The sequence below is a fragment of the Lissotriton vulgaris genome, chromosome 4_1 (assembly GCF_964263255.1).
Source record: "Lissotriton vulgaris chromosome 4_1, aLisVul1.2, whole genome shotgun sequence".
Classification (NCBI taxonomy): domain Eukaryota; kingdom Metazoa; phylum Chordata; class Amphibia; order Caudata; family Salamandridae; genus Lissotriton; species Lissotriton vulgaris.
In genome coordinates, this window is record NC_141691.1 from 838,222,533 (window position 1) to 838,245,299 (window position 22,767).

Below are 22,767 nucleotides of genomic sequence, written 5' to 3' on the forward strand. Positions count from 1 at the left end.
TGACGGTTTCAAATTATCCATCTCCCCCTCCTCTTTTTTAATGCTGAGGCAGTCATATCAATCCACATGAACAGCAAAATACTCATCTAAGCATCGGACCTGAATCTAAAAAGAACAACTGATCACTCGCTACCCTGTGCCTGATTTCTCACAACTCCACTTCAACCTAACCATCAAGCAACCACTCCATACTCTGCCTACCATGACTCAACCAAACCATATTAAACCAACCCCAACCAACAACACCAGAACCTTGTCCGTAAGAGTCATATCCTTCCTCCCATCCCAGGCAACAAATCTGGCAAAATCCCCCAGCTACCTCTCCACACTGAATCATCGTTCTATTGATGTGGTCCATAAACTAACACAGGCAGTAACCCCCAAACTCCATTTGGACTCATAGAATTGGAACACCTGAACCTACCTCACTACCTAACTGAATGGGTCTCCCATACAGCCCCTTACAGCCCCCACCAAGTCACAGCTTGGTGCAAGTCTAGTAGACTCTATCCTTCACATGACTCGTCTGCCCATCTAAAAAAAACAGAGGGGCAGAGTCCTATACAGCACCCCTCCCAAACAAATATAGCCACACACTCTCACCACAGAGAATACCCAACTTAAACACCAGATGGTCTGATGCTCACACACTGAGAGCAGTTCGTCAGATAGAATGCCAGATAGAAAAAATTGATGAGGCAACCCCTGGGAATATCCTTAACATCAGACTGAACCTTACCTCACAAAGGCACCCCATTTCAAATGGCTAGATCAGAAAATCATCAAGCTTAGTGAGCAGCTAAAATTCATCATGACAAACCTAAATGTGGCTTTTCTATCCATGCAAGATATAAAGATGCTCACACATCACTTGTATTTACCCACTCCCAAAAGACAATCGCCCACAAAGCCAGATTATCACTCTTGACTTGTCATCATTCCAGTACTAAATGAGACTCATCAATCCAAGCGATCGCACAGTCAGCCTTCCAAGTTTAACATTAGATCTCTGCTTCAGTCCTACGAGGAAACCTTGCAGACCCCAACATTGCCTGTCTTTGATATACTGATCGTTGGGAACACCAATTCATGAAGGCCACATTTCAAAGTGTTAACTGTGAACCATGAGAAACTGATTTTGATCCCACTTATCCCAGACCATATAACCATGTTCCAAGTGCCAGGGATGCACTGAATTGCATGTTACACAAATGCAGATCAATGGACAAACATACCAAAGACATACCCAAACCAATCCTCTATCACAAACATAATAGGATATTCCTGACTGAAACCTCGTTAAATCACTCTTCTGCCCCCCTAATGGATATCCTAGTCAACCCTAAATTCACCATCAAATGTCTAGATATTCTGCAGCAGCAGAGCAGTGGGAGTGCAATCATTTATTTAAACTTCATGCAAAATAATCCCTTCCTAGTGGATGACCTGTCCTCATGTGAAAACATGGGATTCGAAATCTTCACAGCAGGGAGAACACTAACTAAATTGCATACTCATATACCACCGCCCAGGGGTGAACCAGTTGTTTCTCGAACAACTAATGGAAGCAATTACTGTATACTCCCTCCTATATCCAAACACTATTTTTTAGCAGACTTTAACCTCCATTGGAATGGCAAAGTTAACCTACAGGCTTCCAATCTAAAAAACATTGCACCAATCAAAATGTTGTGCTAGCCCATATGATAATTGAGCTGCGCTTGATCAAACCATATCAAATGAAGGAGCTTTATCAACCCAACTGATGGGTCAAACCATCACCCAATCATTTTCCACATCACAGCATGCGTACAGAAAACAAGAGGCCAAGGGCCCACACCCAAACACTGCATGAGATAGCAGAAACATGAACAGGGATGATCTTTTCTATCATTCCGAGAGGAATATAACACCCCTAAGTGAATTGAAGAGTGTCCAAGAACTAATTTAGCACAACAAATAAACAATGAGACACATAATGGAGGTAGTAGCCCCACTCTGGCTCAGAGGATACAAAACTATATTCCCACCCCTGGTTCAAGCATAACCTAAACAAAAGAAAGAGGAGTCTCAGACTCGCAGAAAGTTTAATGAGGCACAACTCCTGATCAATGCTTATAAAAGAGTTACGGGAGATAAGAAACTCATACAAAATGCTCATTGGGAGTGCAAAAGCAATAATTGATGGACGGAATGCTGGACAATGTAAACATTCACCTGCAGTCACTAGGATCTGGGTTTAATCCATCATTCTTTTGCTCACCACATCACCCCAGTTTGGACCCAGCCATATGCAAATCAGTCTTGACCCTGTTCCTTGTGGGAACAGTCCAGCCCGAACTGCCAAGCCAGGTACTCCCGGAACCAGAAACAAGCATCCTGTGACAGGTTTCAGGGCATCACCCTTCATCAGGCTAGCTTGAATCCAGTGGTGTAGTGAGCACGGGACCCACATCTGGGCATACCCTTCCAACTTAGGGCGACATATGCAAAAGGAACAATTGATGGACGGAATGCTGGACAATGCAAACATTCCCCCCAGGCACAATGATCTGGGTTTAATCCATCATTCTTTTGCTCACCACACCACCCCAGTTTGGACCCAGCCATATGCAAATCAGTCTTGACCCTGTTCTTTGTGGGAACAGTCCAGCCCGAACTGCCAAGCCAGGTCCTCCCGGGACCAGAAACAAGCATCCTGGGACAGGTGTCAGGGCATCACCCTTCATCAGCCAGGCAAGCTTGAATCCATTGGTGTAGTGTGCATGGGACCAACGTCTGGGCATTCCCTTCCCACTTTGGGTGACATGCAAAAGACAAAATTGATGGACGGAATGCTGGCCAATGCAAACATTCACCTCCAGTCACAAGGATCTTGGTTTAATTCATCATTCTTTTTCTCACCACACCACCCCAGTTTGGACCCAGCCATATGCAAATAAGTCTTAACCCTGTTCCTTGTGGGAACAGTCCAGCCCGAACTGCTAAACCAGGTCCTCCCTGGATCGGAAACAAGCATCCTGGTACCTGTTTCAGGGCATTACCCTTCATCAGCCAGGCTAGCTTGAATCCAGTGGTGTAGTGAGCACGAGACCCATGTCTGGGCATACCCTTCCCACTTAGGGCAACATATGCGAAAGAAAATATTTGCAAAAGAAAAACTGGAAAGGCATGGTGAGCAAAAAAACAATGGGTTTACGTCCCTATCTCTGTACTGGGGTGAATGAATGACATTGTTCTGCATTCTGTCCATCAATTGTTATTTTTGTATTTTTCACCCCAAGTGGGACGGGTATGCCCAGACGTGGGTCCCTTGCTCTCCATGCCAATGGAGTCAAGCTATCCTGGCTGATGAGAGCTGAAAGCCCACAACTGGTCCTAGGATGCTTGTTTCCAGTCCAGGGAGAACCTGGCCTGGCAGTTCGGGCTAACTGTTCCCATTGGGCGCTGGGTTAAGACTGATTTGCATATGGCTGGGTCTAAACTGGAATGGCATGGTATGCAAAAACAACAATCGATTTAGGCCCAAATCTCTGTACTGGGGTGAATGTACGACATTGTTCTGCATTCTGTCCATCAATTGTTCTTTTTTGCATTGGGAGTGCAAAAGCATCATTCTTAAGATCCCAACTTGAAACAAGAAATCAGGACTGATAATTCCACTGTCATTAGAAATACCTCGACAGACAACTGTAAAGCATTCTCAACCTTTTTAGAAGAGAAAATAATGAAAGCTTAATCACTAGTGTCATTCAGGATTTGAAACTGGACATACACCCCTCCAAAAGAAAAATTCAATCATTAAGAAGGCTCAATGTTTCGACCATCCCACTAAGACCAAAAATGAAGCAATGTGGTGTGAATTAAAAACTCTCAATAAAGAGGAGATACACAGGATCATAGCGTCAATTAAACCTACTTCACATTTCAACCACCCAATCTCGTCTGCAATCATATAGGGTCTCAGTCAACTTTTCTTCCCCTTCTGGGCGAGTACTGTAAACTTATTACTAACCCAAGGCATAAGCCCTGAATTCTTGAATTTTGGGCAAGTGACACCTCACCTGAAAAAAACAGGAACTTTCCTGACAGATCTAAATAGTTTTTACCTGATGTCAAACATTCCCTTTCTAGAGAAACTGTTGGAAAAATGTGTACAAAAACAACTCTGTCAGCAAATCGAACAGTTCAACTTTCTTAATAGGCTTCAATCTGGACTTAGACCAGGACAAATCGCAGAAAGGGCCATCCTGCATATCATGGGTGATGCACTGAAAATCCTGGATGAGCATTGCTCCTGCCTACTCATCCTCCTCGATCTTTTCTCAGAATTCGTCACAGTCAATAACAGTGGGCCCGATTCACAAATTTAATATCAGAAAAATCCTAACTTTACGACTTTCGATATTCACAAAAGGCATTTAGGAATAGTAAAGTTAGGATTCCTAACTTTACTACTCCTAAACTGAGACAAAATCCTAACTTTACGACTTTCGGTATTCACAAAAAGCATTTAGTAGTAGTAAAGTTAGGAATCCTATCTTTACTTCTCCCTAAATGCCTTTTGTGAATACCGAAAGTCATAAAGTTAAGATTTTTCTCAGTTTACTTGTGTGAATCGGGCCCAGTATTCTTTTAGAGTTACTAGAACGCAGACTGGAGCTGTCAGGAAACATACTCAAATGGTGCAGTTCTTTTCAACAAAATTGCTCACAAAGAATCAAATTAGGTGGCTCACTAACAAATGTATTCACTGTTAGACTTGGAGTCCCTCAAGGATCCACTATCTCCATCACACTCTTCAACCTCTATATGGAACTCCTGATGGAGATCCTCCAACAAGCAAGCCTTGCCCATCACATGTATGCTGATGACACTTACCTACACTTAAAGATATCCTCCCTAGGGGATATTTTTCCAACACAACAATACTCTAGTAAAACCCTAAACCTGCTGTCACCTCAAGCAAATTCCATGAAAACAGAATTCATACTTATCTCATCACCCCACAGCTCCCTGACACTCAAGAATGTATCAACAACGTAGGTGCCTTCAATTGTAAACCTGTCACCACTGAATCAACAAAATCACTTGAGATTACCCTGGATATAAACCTCAACATGCAAATACACATCGGTTCATTCACATGCAGTGCATTTCTACAACTCAACCTCCTCAAGAATATGAAACTGCTCACCCTGTCATCAGAATTCAAGATTGCACCCCCGGTATTCACAGTGTTGTTATCAATGATGTCATTTCAGATGTTGCTGTGATGTTATCAATGATATCATAGTACATGTATTGAGAGATGTAATATGTGAGGTAATTACAAGTACATGGCAAGGGTGAGAGTGATAGTTACTTTAGATCACAAGTTATAACTACTTGAGATAACTAATGTGAGAAAATAACTTTTTATGGGTTTACCCCCACTTTAGGGCCAATTTTTTAACGATTTGGTACTGGTGTAATGACTCTGTAATGCATTAGACCATGCGGTACAAGCCTCGGTGCATGTGCTCTGACCCTTAAAAGTGTATACTTGATTGGCTTCTACCCAACTGGCATAGGTTAACTTACTTATAAGCAGGGCCACTGGAATTGTATGATTCTGCGGCCCCTGCTTTTTCAGCATAATTGAGGATTTCCCACATAATCCATCATCTGTTGCATAATCTGTTTTTAACACAAATTGTTTTGTGCTTCAAGCTTAAACAGATCAAAAGTTACTAAAACGTGGTGATGTGTGTTGGCACACATTCGAAGACCCTTCGCAAAGGTTTACTGGTCATCTTTCAGTTGCTTATTTATGCAATTAGTTGTTAAACTGGTTCTAATTAAGTGAAATATTTGCCCAGACAGTATTACCATGTATAAAATTACAAAATAACAAAGTAATACCATCAAGCAATGTGCCAAATAATTTGCCTTTTCTTTCCACATAATTTACCCAACCCTGCCACATAATATGGAGCTGTTCTGTCCCATAATTCCAGTGGCCCTGCTTATAAATTCCCAGTATATGGAACTGGGTTACACAGGATCTGTAAGTTAAATTGTCTTGGACTGCAGCACTTATTGTGCCACAACAAGTATAACAAAGTAAAGCATGTCTCTTAGCCTGCCACTGCCGACTGATAGAGCAGTTTTAAACTGCTAACTCCACTTTGCCATTCAAAGTAATGGCAAATCCCAAACTTCATTTGTATATATATATATTACCTACTGGCGGTCGCCAGTAGGTATATATAGTTAGGACCTAGTTACCATAGGAAATTCCGAACATTCTATAGGGAATAACTTTGGCGCCGATTGAGGGATCTGCCTGTAAGTTTCCTTAAACTTTCCTCGCTGCGCTCTGCTCCTTCCCTGAAAGTTTCGGGGGGGTTTATCAAGAGGGGGCCGAGAAAAAAGGGGGGTCCCAAAACATGTTTTCCCCATGTTAATTTCAATAGGGACATTCTGACAAGGCTACAGCTCGAACGGCTGAACGGAATTACACCAGATTTGGCAAAATGGTAGGGACTCGTATGCAGCAGTGCCTTTTGTATGTTTGGTGTAAATCCCTCCAGTAGTTTTTGAAAAAAATTTAATGTGAAATGTAGCCCAATGCAATTTTCCATAGGACCTTTAGACACGGCTGCAGCCCGAACGGCTGAATGGAATTACACCAAACTTGGCAAAATGGTAGGGACTGGTATGCAGTAGTGCCTTTTTTATATTTGGTGAAAATCGCTCCAGTAGTTGTTGGGAAAATAGAATTTTCCCAAATTATATATCTATATGTGGAACACCGTAAGTGCACGTAAGCTTACCGTACTCTGTACCTTTCCGAGTATGAGCTGCATGCTGATTGGCTGCCACTGTCTGTCAACATTCCAAAACAGAAATTGTTGGCAGCCATCTTGTGCCTCTATAGACTGAGGCACCGGAAAGCAGAAAAACAAACGTGTAGAACTCAAAAAGGGGGCAGGGTAGAAGCACCCTGACCCGCTAGGCCTGCTCAGGGGGTCCCACAAGGCCCCCCCAGGCCCAAAAATAATTTAAAAAAAAATTCAAAACATCGCGGGGGTACGCGCACCGTACAGAGTACAGTAAGCTTACAGTAAGCTTACTGTAAGCTTACGGTGCACGTACCCCCACGATTTTCTGGGGAAAAAAATATTTTTTGGGGCCTAGGGGGGCCTTGTGGGACCCCCTGAGCAGGCCTAGGGGGTCAGGGTGCTTCTATCCTGCCCCCTTTGCGTGTTGTGCACCTTTGTTTCACTGCTTTCTTGTGCCTTGGTTCTACCGAGGCACAAGATGGCTGCCAACACTTCCTGGTTTGGAGTGTGACAGACAGTGGCAGCCAATCAGCATGCCTTTCACAGGAAAGCAGCATGCTCATTGGCTGTCAACACTTCTAACCAGGAAGTGTTGGCATTCATCTTGTGCTAGGTAGACTGAGGCACAAAAGAAGCAGAAAAACAAACGTTTAGAATGCAAAAAGGGGGCAGGGTAGAAACACCCTGACCACCTAGGGCTGCTCAGGTGGTCGCACAAGGATATTAACATATTTAAACGTTATCCGCTAATAGAATTAGCTTTTAAAAAACCTTGCAAATTCACTGAAAAAACCATAGGTTTCAGGCCTTATATAGTTAGGAATTAGCATATAAAAAACCTTTGAAATTCACTGAAAAAACCATAGGTTTCAGGCCTTATATAGTTAGGAATTAGCATTTAAAAAAACCATTGAAATTGCTCCTATATAGTTAGTTGTACTAACTATATTTCGCGCATCCGCAATCCACTGCTGATGATGTCACATATTACATCATTCATGACATGATCAGTGACATCACTGATGACATCACTGATGACATAATTCATGTGATAATATGATGCACCTCCTTACACTCTAATATAACCTTTGATACACCCAGTGTTAAATCCAGACTACCATTCTTGAAACCATTGACACACCAATACCAGTTACTACATACGCACTCATTGATTGCTAGGTTTACACACACATCCACTTATTCACCCATAGAATCACTCATACATACAGTCACTCATCAATACAACACTAACATATGCACTCATACCCCTATACAGACACTCACACACTGCCACTCATCCATGGAGTTACTCACACACCTAGTCAGTCATGCAAAGAATCAATCACACTTCCATTTCCTCAACTATACAGTTATACACACAACACCTTACTTATTCAAACATATGCTAACACATACTTACTCTCTTATACAATCACTGATACAAGTGCACAATGTACCATACAGCCACTTGCACAATCACTGGCTCTCATGTATAGTCATTTATATATGCCAACTCTCACATGCACTGTGTTTTACATATGTACTTACTTGGACATGTAGCACTGAGATATCCATTCACTCACCAACACACACATGCACACAGTCAACCGCCCATACACCTGTTTCCACATGCACTCTTGAACCCATACACCTAGTGAATCAACTGCTCACACATCTATGCACAGAGTCACACACCTCCAAGCCACCGACACACACACTCAGTCTCCCATACAAATACTTGGGCAACCAATCAATAACCCATATAGCCACTCATATAGCTACTGATCAACACATGCAGCAGCTTACACAACAACAGACATTCTGATGCACATATTCAGAGAGTTTAGTCACTAACCCATGCATTCAGTAAATTAATCACTCACTCATACAGTCAGTCATGCACCTACTAAATCCTTCATCCAGACACTTATACATCCACTTATTTTTCAATATGTAAAATATATTTAAACTTTACAGAAACATACAGTAACTCGATGATGTCATCAGTGATGCCATTTCAGATGTCATCAGTGATGTCATCGACCATGTCATGAATGATGTAATATGTGACATCATCAGCAGTGGATTGCGGGTGCGTGAAATATAGTTAGTACAACTAACTATATAGGAGCAATTTCAATGGTTTTTAAATGGTAATTCCTAACTACATAAGGCCTGAAACCTATGGTTTTTTCAGTAAATTTCAAAGGTTTTTTATATGCTAATTCCTAACTATATAAGGCCTGAAACCTATGGTTTTTTCAGTGAATATATATATATATATATATATATATAGGCAGTCCTCACAGCTGCTAAGGCCAGGTGTTGTATATTGAAAAGTAGGACATGCATTTTCACATGTACAGACAGTAAAATCCCCACATTGTTGTTTTTACTGTAAAAAAGGTTAGTAGCCCCATTGGTGAGTACAGGGTTACATGCTGACATACTCAGCTGTGCCTATTCCTAAATTGGACTACTAAATATGGTATTCAAGGTATCGAAAGGATCGTTACATTAAACCAGACTTGTTGCTCAAATTGAATATACTGTAACTCTTGCAGAAATGGCAGCTGTAGAAATTTGCCACTTTGTTGCCCCAAATTTTCCCGCGACTGTTTATGGATTCACACAAGCTGCTGCCTTCCTGGGGAGAATAAAAAATGTGCTAGCATTCGCGTCAAGAATTTTCAATTCTATTAAGGACACGGGGCGAAGATTATGCTTTCTCTTTCTTTACTGCAAATAAACAACTGCCAATAGGAACATTTTTAACATATTGAAAAAAGTGCATTCCCAGAATGCTTAGTGTAACCATAATAACAACCATAGAGACTAGCCGTATATATCACTCTTCACACCGTAACACTTCCTCTTTCTTTGCCCAGCGAGAAGAGTCCAAATTGAACAGTAATAAGTCCAAACCAGATCAATAAAAGTATCCAAATCACACAAGATTGCTGAAAGAACAGGAACTGTGGATCTTGAACATGAAGGCTGTAGACAATGACGTCCCAGAGGTCCACCACAATGGCCTATTCGCCCTTCTGTTTGGCGCCTGAAACAAAAAATTGTACTTGTAATAACTGTCATAAACCTGTAATCCAGGGAGGGTACAATTAACAATTATGAATCGTAATATACACTTTAGGCGGGATAATCTTCGCCTCCATGTCCTTAATAGAATTGAAAATTCTTGGCGCAATTTTTTTTAAATTCTATTACAGGACCGGAGGCTTCAGATTATGCTAATTTAATGCTTATCCAATACAACAGAAGACACATTGCCCACAGGTTTATAGTAAAATTGGTTGAAAGTAGAACTGAAAGACCAATAAACCGCTATCAGGATATCTTGTGTACTGGTACCCAGCATAACTGATTTCAAGGCCATAGCACCTCTGACTAAATGCGCTCCAAATAACTCAGTGTAAATACCCACTTATGACATTAGATTTCTAAGCCATCTGGCAATAGTAGCATAAGTAAAGGGCTTGAAAGGTTTCTGCAAAGCAAATAATAACCTTGAACAATCAGCTGGTCAGAGAGACCGTGTACAATCCTCATACACCTTGAGGTATTTTACCACACAAAGTTTCTCATTCAAAGGAAAAGCATTGTAATCAATAGATTTGGAGAAAGTCTAGGTGCGAGCAGTAATTACAAATGACACGCCTTCAGGAGAAAAAATTCTACCCTCTAAGTCCAGCACTCTAACATCAGAAACCCTGTGGCATGCAGATAAACACAGCAATATGGCTAACTTAGATGACAATTGTTTACGGGACAGTAATTCATTTTTAGGCCAGTTTTCAAACAAATTCACACTTTAGAAACATCCCATAAAGAGGTATACTTAGCCTTAGGAGGGTTCACGATAAGTATTCCTTTGAGAAGCTTACACACCACCAGATGCATACCCACGGGTCTGCCATCCAGATGTGCATGGCCTGCGGAAATGGCTGAATGGAAATTGTTCACTGATCTATAGGATAAACCATCAGCGGCTTTCTGGGAGAGAAAATTCACAATTTGAGAGATATTTGCTTCCACGGGATCCAGGTGTTTCTCCAAACACCAACCCAGCCAGGCTTTCCATGCAAAATCATATTGCTTCCTGGTCGACCGGGCCCAGGCTTGTTGGATAAAGCTGGAAGCCTGCGCCGAAATTCCTGGCAACGACTATTGTTGCAAAGCCTCCAGGCCATCAAGGATAGCTGCCCCAGCAGTACAAGCAGATGGAGCACTCCCTGAGGGTTCTGGAGCATCAATGGAAAACAAGGGAGTTGAATTAGAAGATCGCATGCCAACTCCAGCAGGATGGAAACCATGGCTGAGACTTCCAAATTGGGGTGACCAACACAGTCTCCGCCTCCTACCAAGATATTTGATTCGCTACACTGGGTATCAAGATAAACGGAGGAAATGCATAGTAAAGACTCTGAGACCAGTCCTGTGTGAACGCATCTGTCGCTCTCACCAGGGGATCTGGCCTCCAGCTGAAGAAGGCCTCCAGCTGATGATTCAGTCTGGAGGCAAAAAGATCTATGTGGAACGGAACTCACAGGGACTGATGTTGACGAAACAGGTATGGGTGAAGCTTCCAATCGCTGTAATATTTCAGATGACGGGACAGCCAGTCCGCTACTGCAATGTGTCGACCCTGAAGGTATTCCGCAATCACTGTGATTTGATGTGCTAGACAGTAATGCCAGAAATCCTTGGCGATCTCCGCCAACATCGGGGACCTGGTTCCCCCCAACTTGTCTATATATCGCACAGGGGAAATATTGTACATTCTCAATAGAATACAACATGATACCTTCCTGGGAGAGAGTGTGCAAATCGCAAATGACCCCACTAGGAGTTCGAGACAATTGATGTGCAAGTGCAACTCCTGGAGAGACCATCTGCCCCCGTGGTCACTTTCCTGCAGCGGGCTCCCCAACCCGACCTGCTGACATCAGACTCTATGATCAGCTCCGGCCGAGATCCAAAGATTGCCCGACCATTCCAAGCATTCACTTGTGTCAACCACCATTGAATCTCTGCCCGGACTTTGCCCATCAGGGGAACCTGATCCGAATAAGAGAGGCCCTTCTGGAGATGTCTGATCTTGAGACGCTGAAGGGCTCGATAATGCAAGGGTCCCGGAGGAGTCTGATCTTGAGACGCTGTAGGGCTCAATAATGCAAGGGTCCCGAAAAAATCGCTTGTATGGAAGAGGCTAACTGGCCCACCAGACGTGCGATTGCTCGTAAGGACATCAACTGTGCATCTGGAGTCCTCCTCAATTCTCTCTTCAAATACTTCAGCTTTTGTTTGGGCAACTGAAGCTGGGCTGTCTGGGTATTGATTACAAACCCCAAGAACTCCAAAGACTGCACTGGAAGGAGGATTGACTTCACTTTTTTTATGACAAACCCCAGATTCTCTAACAATGTCATTGTTATTTGTAGATGGAGAGCCGCCAGTTGCACAGAGGGAGCCATTATCAGAATGTAATTGAAGTAAACTATTAAGCGTCTACCCTGCTCCCGATGTGATATCACCGGATTTAATAACTTGGTGAAGCACCAAGGATCCGAGGAAAGACCAAAAGGCAGGACCAAGTATTGCAAGCGCCTGCCGTGCCATTGAAACTGCAGGAACCTGTGATGGGGAGGGAAAACAGGAACCGTCAGATATGGGTCTTTGAGATCGAGATGGACTTACCAATCCGCTTGTCTCAGGATGTCGTTAAAAGATGTATCCCTTCCATCTTGCAGTGATGGTAGAGTACAAAGTAATTGAAATCCATCAGGTTCAGCACCAGCCTGAAACTGCCGCCCCTCTTCTGGACCAGAAAGACGTTGCTGCAGAAACCCGCAGGCTCTCCTTCCTTGAAATAGGCAACCGCATGTTTCTCCAGCAAGTCGTCTATTTCGTGATCTATAAAAAACTAATCTTGTTGGGAAAAATACGGAGGGGTAGGTGGAACCTTTGCCGGGAAGTCTGAAAGAAATCTATGTGTAAACCTTGCACTGTTTGAAGGACCCAGGAGTCCTGAGTAATAACCTGCCAGTTGTGAAGGAAGTGGAGAATCCGACCTCCCAGAGGATATAGAGACAGAGATAGAAGACTTTCCTGCTGTAATCTGAGGTTGGGCGTTCCCTCTGTGACCACTTCAATGGAAGAGGCGGCGGCTAAAATGTCTGTGGGGTAAAACGTTCCGCCTCTGGTGGGGTCCTGATATTTTCCACGGCCCGGTCCCGGCCGTAACCACCTCTGGAAGGGCCTTGCTGGTATTGGCGGCATGGCAAGCGGCCCCTGCCTCACCCGACCCATCCAAAAAGGCCTGTGTGGAACACCCGCTTGCTGTTTGCTTGGGCCTTGTCTAAGGAGGTGAAGGTCCCCACGTATTTGGAGACGTCTTTTACAAACGCTGAATAGCAAGCCATCCACCAATGCACCTGGTTCTGCTGATGCTAGCTCCGTTAAATAAGTGTCCATGTGTATTAGGAGGGATTTTCTATGGTCTGACGAGATGGCGCAATTTGCGTTGCACAAGAAGCAGATAGCATGCTGCGTCCACCCAGCAAGAATATCTGGATCGATTGGATCATCAGACTCTTTGGCTATAAGTGCCAGTTCCAGGATTTTCGACAAGGGGCCGATGGCGCCTAACAGTTTATCCTGGCAACCTCACCAGGCTCGATCAATGCATTTCTTGGGGTCCTTCTGGAACTTCTTCAGGAAGGCCAACATATTGGGGTCAATATCAGGCGTCTCCTTGACTTTGTCAGGTACATCTGGGTGAGGGCATTCTGACCGCAGCCGGTTTCTGACCTCCCTATCAAAACTGCGGTACAGATTTTGGTAGATGTAGTCTGCCATCTCCGGAGGAGGGGCCGAATCGGATGACCGAGGGTGCACTATATCTTGTGGGTTGAAATGGAAAGGATTCGTGGCCCTGTAAACATGAGGGGTTTGTGGGCGGATTGAAGCCTTCTTACCCTTATTTTTCTTAGGTGACACAGTGTGTCCAGTGGAGTTAGTGTCTGTACCAGTATTGGTAACCGTAACCACCTTGGATGACGAAGGGAGTGGAGTAGAAGATCTTGAGTACGGGTGATCTCTGGTAGAAGGAGGAGGCAATTTAGTAAGGGCTTACGCATGTGGCCAACTGGGCGCTGTAGAGTAAGCAGGTTTTGCCCCCACAGACGACGTGGAAGGGTGTGCAGTATCCTGCTGAAGCATACCATGGCATTTCGCGAAATTTTTCAATTGCGCCATAATTCATTTTAATGCGCCCGCTAGCGCCTTATCAATGGTCTTAGGAACCGCTACCTCAACCACCTTGTTGATGGAGTCTTGCATTGATGCATCAAGGGCATTGACAAGGTTGTCTTCTAGGGGGGGCCCATGCTCCTCCTCATAGTATCCATACTCATCCTCATCGAACTAAGCCCAGTCCTCCTTTGCCAAACACACAATAGAAGACAGTAGTATTAAATATATATGGGTTCCCAAAGCAATCGGTCAAGAACGAGCAACCGCAGTGCAAAACACTGCGAACTAAAAATAATGCTCCTCAGCAAAGCTGTACTCCAATTATACGAGCCCAGCGGGCGTCAAGAGTTGTTTTTGTCTATAAAAGCCTGCACACTGCTTTTGGGCCTTCCTATTTCTACAGCCCAGGCAAGGCGTCAGCAAGGGTACCAGAAGACAAGCCTCTGCTTCGAACTGCACTTTGAAAACGCGTGCGGATTGAGGAGGAACGAGTTTGGGCATCGGGTAGCCCAAAAGGAGCCCAAAACGACCCCAATTGGGCTACGCGACGTAAGGCTCAACAAACAACGCGGGCCCGTACCAGGGAAGGCGCCGCTGACTGCTTCAAACAGACGCTGTATATCTGGAAGGGGCAAAGGAAATCGGACGATATGGAACGCGCTAGGCTGTCAACCGCCACCCTCCGAGCGCCTGCTAAGCGCAGCTGCGGCGCGCTGTCCAAAAGCAAGTTTGAAAAGGCACAGAATTTTAGAGCAGCAACACGCTAAAGGTACAAACAGACCGCTTCATACAAAGTAGGATAATGCATTAATAACCATCCAAATATCGCTAATGAAACAACAAAGCCAAGAGTTTTGGCAAGAAAGTTTCCGAGCACTTAACTCTATGCGAGCAGCAAAGAAAGAGGAAGTGTTCCAGTGTGAATAGTGATTTATAGGGCTAGTCTCTATGGTTGTTATTATGGTTACGCTAAGCATTCTGGGAATGCACTTTTATCAATATGTTACAATTTTTCCTATTGGCTTCTGTTTTATTTGCAGTAAAGAAAGAGAAAGCACAATCTGAAGCCTCTGGTCCTGTGATAGAATTGCAAATGACTCTCAGGAAGAAACATAAAGAACTTGCTAAGGCAGGAGGTGTGGCATACTCCTGGCAGGAAAGCCAAACAGGGTGTAAGTGCAAAAGGTGAGTTTAAAAGGAGAAGACTCCTTTGATAGGCAAATGGTAGTCACGCATATGAAGGCCTGTTCTGTTGCTTTTGCAGACAGGCCGGTACATGACAAGAGATAAGGAGCACCCAGACCTCAGGCCACATCTGTACTGAAGAGAGGACTAAAGAAGGACTCCCTTGCTGTTCCCCGGACACAGCAAAGAGAGACTGAATGAAAGACTGGACCGTACCTGCTGCTCCTTGGGCTAACAAAGAGAGGACTGTGCCTGTAGTGCCCTTCTGGAGGAAAAGTCACCCCCGGAGCCTCTAACAGAAGAAGTGACTCCAAGAGTCAGTTGGCTGACTTCCTGTTACAATTACAGGGCCACAAAAGCTGAAGTACCCTGCCAGGGTGAGTTAGTAGCAACTAATGCTTGATCATCGCTGACAGTCAAATTGCAGCCTGGAAGACTAAGTCTCAACCCTCAAAAGTTGCATCCGAATCTGCTGGACCTGAGAGAGTCGCCTTAGTGCAGATTGGACATCCAGAATGGAAGTTATTGCCAGTTAAAGGTAGCTGTTGATTTTGGAGTTACCCAGAGACCAAACCAAATGTTTTCTGGCTGGAATTCAACTGGACTTCGAGGGATATCGACCCTTAAGGCCAAAGTTACCCCACCATGTTCATGGACCGATGGGTGGCATCCTCAATCCCTTGCATCAGTACCAATAAAGTCCATGGCGGTTCGACTATTGAGGCTTACAACTTTATTAAGGTTTTGCATAATTAACCACTAGAGCGGTCCATTACAATGATTTTGTGTGCTAAGTGGAAAACCATTGATTTATTGTTCATTTGAAAATTCATATCTCTGAAACCCACTGGTGGATTTTTGCCATTGAGGTTTCTATTTAATGATAAAAATACAACCTAGTTTTATAAATTGGTGTTAGATTTTTACTGAGTCTTGTTTCTTTTTTATTCAACTGTTTTGGTACTTCCTACTGTTTTACACTTGTTCCTTTGATAAAGCCTGACTACCCAGGGCCACAGCTACCAAGGATTTAGCTATGGTGTTTTCAAACGAATCTTGAATGGACCCAGTATAGGTAGTGAATTTATTACACTAGTGAGGTTACAGAACCACATCATACAATAAATCACAACAACTATAACTATAACAACTATAACATGTGAATTTCAGTGGTAACTAACATTTTCACCTAGCTATAACGTCCCTTTAACCTTTGGGTTTCTCAGTAAATTTCAAAGTTTTTTTATGTAAAGGAAGATATTATTACAATTCCTAACTGTAACATGGCTTTAACCTTTTTATTTTTCACTGATTTTTGATGGTTTTCCTTAATGTGAAGAAAGATGTCCATCACTGTGCACGGCATGGGGTTGGGTGCTGGGCCTAGCCACAGGTCAACTCCCCATGGACCACCGACCACCCCCACTGTGCACAGCCAATGGCCGTGCACAGCGCGTACAGGCCAGGCCCTGCGGTCCGCCCCCCACTGCCAGTTAACCCACCGCTGTGTACCGCCGCAGGTTGTGTGTGGCGTGGGCTGGGTGCTAGGCTTGGCCTGTTGCCAGGCCCTGCACCCAATGCCCAATGGCTCCCACCTCCTCACCTTGCTTGGCCAAAGGCGGTGAAGGGTGAGGGGTTGGGGAAAGGCTTTTCAAGCCAGTTTGTTTAGTCGTTGGGTCTGATCATTTTAATTGAGGCAGACTTGCTGGCTTTGCCAAAGGGTCAGAATACAAAAATATAAATAGCAGCAGGCCTATTGGCTTTATCAGGGGGTCAGTACATCAGCAGAGATAAAGCAAACCTACTGGTTTTGATAAAAAGTCAACAATAACCATAATCAAATGTATATTTAATAAATTCACTAATTGCAATGTGTAACAATAGTTCTTTTCACACAATATCTTCAATAAAGCATTAGCTAAAAAACATTACACATGCAAGCAATTTAAACTTTTTAAGCAGAATGGGAGTATGGTTTGTGGAAGTGGAAAGGTCTTACAAATATGCAGAATGTTCATGATCGCCTGTTGGTGGCTCCACCAATTTTATCTGCTGTGGTCCATTGAGTACACACTTAAAAAATCATGTCAGCAGATGCCACTGCACAAAATTCGGCATAAACCAAAACTTTACCCAGAACAGCAGAAACCTCCACTGATACCACTGTAAGACCGACTCACACCTTGAATGCTCTGTAGCAGCAAATATATGGAACAAAATCAAAGGCTAGATAACCTCAAGAAACCTCTGTTAAAACCACCTCAATATCTTAGAGATCTAAAAACACAAACTGCAAGACTAGCGGAGAGAGGCACTCCTCAGTGTCTGGCTTTTGCTTCTTGAACAACATGTTATTCTGGTCTACACATTCCCTAATCTCCTGACCATCAGATAATACTTAAAACCTTCTCATTCAAAATCAGAACCTCTACATGTTCCTCATTAATGTACCTTCTTCAAGCCCCAAGAAACAATTTAGATATCCAATATGTGCAGGTCAAAATAAATCAATGTTATTTAATGTTAAGAGTTTATAAGTGTACAAATACCCAAAAAGTGTCCTGGTACCAGGCACGGCCAGTGCAGGAAAGAGCGGTGAGGCGGGCCGGGCCAGGCTAAGGAGGGGAAGTCGACAGACAACAGAATAGGGTAAATAACATTTAAAAAAAGAAAACCACTTAGCTTGTGCTCATTGCATTACTGACTCGACAATGCAGAGAGCACAAGGTAAGTGGATTCTTTTATTTTCCCTTTTCCGTCATCTGTGGACTTCCCACCCGCCCCGCCCCCCCCCACCACACCGCTCTTACCTGCACCGATCGCGCCTGCCTGACACTGAAAGACTTACTCCAAACGCTACCCAGGAATTTCACCAATTAAAATGAACAAAGAATAAATAGCTGAACTGTCCCAAGACAACAATCATAGGAATATACAGAGATCAGAAAACATTCCCGGTCCCTATACCTAGACAAATGGCATAAAGGAAGCCATAGCCACACCTATACCATAGCCCTCCTTCAATCTATAGGTATCACATTATAGTCTATATAGCCAAGTTTTCAAAGCTTTTCTGACGTGCAAATACAGTATTATTTTCTGCAATATGATACCAAGACCATTCCACAATTTCGCCACCACCACAGAGAAAGCCCTGCCGCCTGTGCAGAGTCGATGGACTCTGGGGACTGATAGGAAGAAAAGCATCTTGTGAGTGCAGAGACTGATTTGGGATGTAGGTGTTATGTTACATTTTTTTCAGATGGAGTGGTCTGGAGTTATGTATGGCTCTGTGGACAAGGCAGAGAGACTTAAAGGTGATCCTTTTTGCATCAGGGAGCCAGGCCTAGAGCAGCATTTCAAATGTGCTGGATCTTATTTACCAAGCCCTGCAGTGCATACAGAAAAAAAAGAATTGCAATAATTGAGGTGACTGAGAATAGTTGCCTGGACCATTATCCAGCAGGCTTGAGGGGGAGAAGTGGAACAGTTTTTCTTAACACCCTCAGCAAAAGAAAATAGGAGGATGTGATATGATTAGCATGTCTTTCCAAGGTCAGGTTCTCATCAAGTTTGAAGCCAAGATTTTTTACGAATTTTCCCGGGTTAGAGGAATCAGACTGTTGCAGCGTATAGTGTATGAAAAATATTTATTACACGCTTATTTTCCATACTACTCTAACTGTACTGGGACCTTTACTATTAGAGAGTGTACAGCACCTCATTTTATCACAGAGGCAATGATGCTCTGATGAATCTTTCTCCGCCGATAGGAGAGGTGGAAATTAGGGTGACCAAACTCCACGTTAGCTGTGCAGTGAGGACCATTAATTGACAGCCAACTCACAAATTCGAAGTCAGATTTAGATACACCACTCTCAAAACTAAGCATGGGCGGAAAATCCGTTCCGGTCGCGGATTTTGCGGATTTTCTGTAAATTCGCGAGCGTTCGCGGATCGCGAATTTACCGAAAATCCGCAAAATCCGCGAGCGGAACGTGCGGATTTTCGGTAAATTCGCGATCCGCGAACGCTCGCGAATTTACCAAAAATCAGCAGATTCGCACGAAGCGGATTTTTTTTCTTTGTGATACAATTTTGCAGCGTGCGGCGTAAGTTCGCAATTGCGAACATGTAGGTGCGACGGACAGCAACAATCTCGCACTCGCGAAATTACAAAATTTGCAATTCTGCTCAAGAAATCGACTAGCAAGCAGCATAGACCTTCTGAAAATGATGATTTTTATCAGAATAACTCCTCAGGTTGACATTTGGCTGCCCTTTTTTGGATTTGAGGCCTTTTGACTTTCTTTGGATCACTTTTGGATCAGAAATCAACTTTCACAAGCAAGTTTGTTTGGGGCATTACATTTGCTGTTCTGCAGAAAAACGAGTTTTGCTAAACTGAAAGCACTCAGCAGGTGCAAAAGTTCAAATTCATCATTAGTAACCGTTACCTGTAGTGCTTCCTGACTGGGGCCCCTCCAGAGTTCAGTTGCTAGTTGCAACAATTGTATGACCCTGCTCTGACCCTCACAGCCGGATCATAGAATAGCTACAAGTAGGCCACAAAGGTCCTGGAAATACAGATAAGGAAGTAGGTGCCAGACTGGAATTTTAAAACAGTGACACATTAATAAATCAACCCCAAATTAATTCATGTCAGTTGAAGCAGGGCAGGTGTGATTGCTTTTTACCCCCATAATCTACAGTGATGATGATGAACCAGAGGGTGGCATTGATGAACCAGAGGGTGGCATGGGTGAAACAGAGGGTGGCAGTGTTGAAACAGAGGGTGCTGTGAACATGTGATGATGAACCAGACGTAGAAACAACATAGTCGCGACCGTTGCGTGCCGACAAGTAAGTTCGCAATTGCAAACTGGTACAAAATTCTCGCGAACTGGCAGAAACCCTTGCGAACACTATAAAAACAAAAAAATCCGCAAATTCAGGAGAATTCGCGGATTTTGCGAAATGCGAGTTTGCAAATACGCAAATTCGCGAACGCCAGATTTGCAAAATTTGCCCGTGCTTACTCAAAACCATGCTATGCAGAAATAAAGAATAGCAACAGGTAGACCCAACCTCCTAAAGAAGTTAAGTCGAGTTAGGATTATTCAGATTAAAAGCTCGGCAACTGCAATTCAAATCAACAGAAGTAATACCTGACGTTCTGTCAGAGCTCGATGATTCTCCCTACAACACATTAAGTAATTAGGAAACAGCACAGTTTGAATTGAAGAATCAACAGTACTCAATAATAAACTCAGAGAGATAATTGATTAATTTGGTCATTGTATTAAAGATTCAAAATTCACTGCCATGAGTATTTTTTTAGCTAGAAGTTCAGATAAGGTGTATCACAGCTTCCTTTTAATATACCATACATTTAAGCAGAATGTCTTTGGATGGTTATAATAAGATTTAACCACAGAGTTACAGAGTCCTACCACCATTAGGGTAGAAGGATAGTTAATTATCTAACAGCTCAAGTCCTACGAAGGTGGGAAAGGGTTCAAAATTAAAGTCCATTAAGGGAGAATCTATTAGCAAAAATCCAAAAATAAACAATAAAAAATATGGTAATGGTTCGGAAAAGAAGGTTTAGTCCATCAGCTACCAATTGTAGCTTCAGTGAGGCAGTTCAAAAGCAAAGGATAGATAAAAAATCGATCAGCATAGCATCCATCGTGGAGAAGTGTGGCTCAGGGGTTAGAGGCGGCAGACCCGGAAGCTGAGATCGGCCCTGGACCAGGGTTTAATTCCCCGCCTCGGCGGGTCTTGGGCTCAAAAATTCCACGGAGTCGATAATTCTCGCTCCGGTGCCTCCTCAACTCACGGGTTCACACTCTGCGACTCTGGGCAATAGCTTCCTTAATCTCCACAACGGCCCCTCGCGGCAGGATGCCTGGCTTTCACCTTGTGGATACCCTGCCGGGGTTATCTCACAAGGGAATACCAGGACGGGTTCCCTAAGCAAGCGCCGGGAAACCCTTTGTGGGTAGCTGTGCGCTATATAAGCTCAAATACATTTACACAATACATCCTCCCGCACAGGGAAGATAATAGAAGGACGTCTGGTGCCCCTCCTTTGGAATTTCTTCTTTTATAAGATTTTTAAGATCGTTCCAATGAGGTAACATCTCCCCATCATCGGAAGGTCATCACATGTCCATATTCGCATCATGTCACCAGAAATATTTGAAATATCAAGATGCTTTCCCATGCTAGCCTTGAGAATGAGAGATTTGAAAGTCCTCATAGACCTAACATTAGTGGAAAGAAATACAAAGTTGCAACTTACAGCAATAGCTGAAATTCTGTTCCAGCAGGAGTATTTCAATTTGAAGGTTGAAGAAACATTCAGGAATGTAGGGGTATACACATGTACAGGACAAATAAAGCACCATTTTCCCTAATGGAAAATGACCATTGTACTTAATCAGGGGAAGGGTCAACACTAGATAAAACCATTTTGAAAAGACCTTTAAGTTAGTATCATACATTTAAATGAAAAGAGCTTTAAACCAGTATTACATACAGTGATATCAACTCAATTCATATAAATACTTTTTAGAACTTTCACAAATCACTATTACATGAAAATAGCTAATGTTAGAAATAGCCTATTGGCACAACATTTTACAATGTTCATATAAGTGCAGATTAATCTAAACTCGTACTATAAAAATCTTTTTTTGTTTATAAACTACAGAAGCTCTAGTATTACTGTGTAAAATGTCAAACTTGTAATTCAGTTCTACAAGTTTTGCACCAACTTTTCTAACAAGTAAATTCCCGACAAAAAGCTTTTGTATGTCTAGGCCACTTCACATTGCATTCATCAATATACATTAATAAGCAACGTGTGCATTAGAAATTTATTAGTGCAATTTGTTTATATGTTTTAACATTATCTTGTGTATATGTTTTCTTCATCTCACATTTTAAAGCAAGCCTTTTTTGGTGCTCCTACTAACTTTCCATCTTTCAGTTTGCAAATGTGTCACGGTTTGTGACTTTTATAATCATGCTGCATCGAGACCAAGGGCCTCATTACGATAGCCGAATTATGATACGACCGCCATTCAAGTGGTCATAAACATCTCTCTTTCTATCACAGCTTGTGCTGTGGCCCAGAAAAGGGCCACAGCAGAAGCTGCAGTAGAAAAAGGGATACTTTTTAACATCTATGCACCATGTGCCAGGCACCATGTGGTGCCTGGCACATGGTGCATGGATGTTTAGGGGCACCACATGTGCCCCCCAGGTCACTTCAAAGGGGCCTACAGGGAATGGTGGCCCCACTAGGGGCATAAAAATCCATTTCTGACAGCCTTTCATGGCGGTGGGACCACCATGAAAAGGCTGTTGGAAACTGACATTCTAATCCCTACGACAGTGCCTCCACAGGCACTGTCTTCATTATAGAGATTAGGCTCAGACCACTGCCCTAGATGTCGGGTGGACCGCCTGGTGG

General features: G+C 43.3%; 1 protein-coding gene across 1 annotated transcript in view; it reads right to left on the reverse strand.

The window, feature by feature from the left end:
* The window catches only part of LOC147722654 (uncharacterized), a 532,792-nt gene that overhangs the window by 224,909 nt on the left and 285,116 nt on the right, over window positions 1-22,767 (reverse strand). The window contains 1 exon segment of the mRNA XM_086967342.1: window positions 22,688-22,692. Coding sequence (XP_086823468.1) covers window positions 22,688-22,692 — 5 coding nt within the window.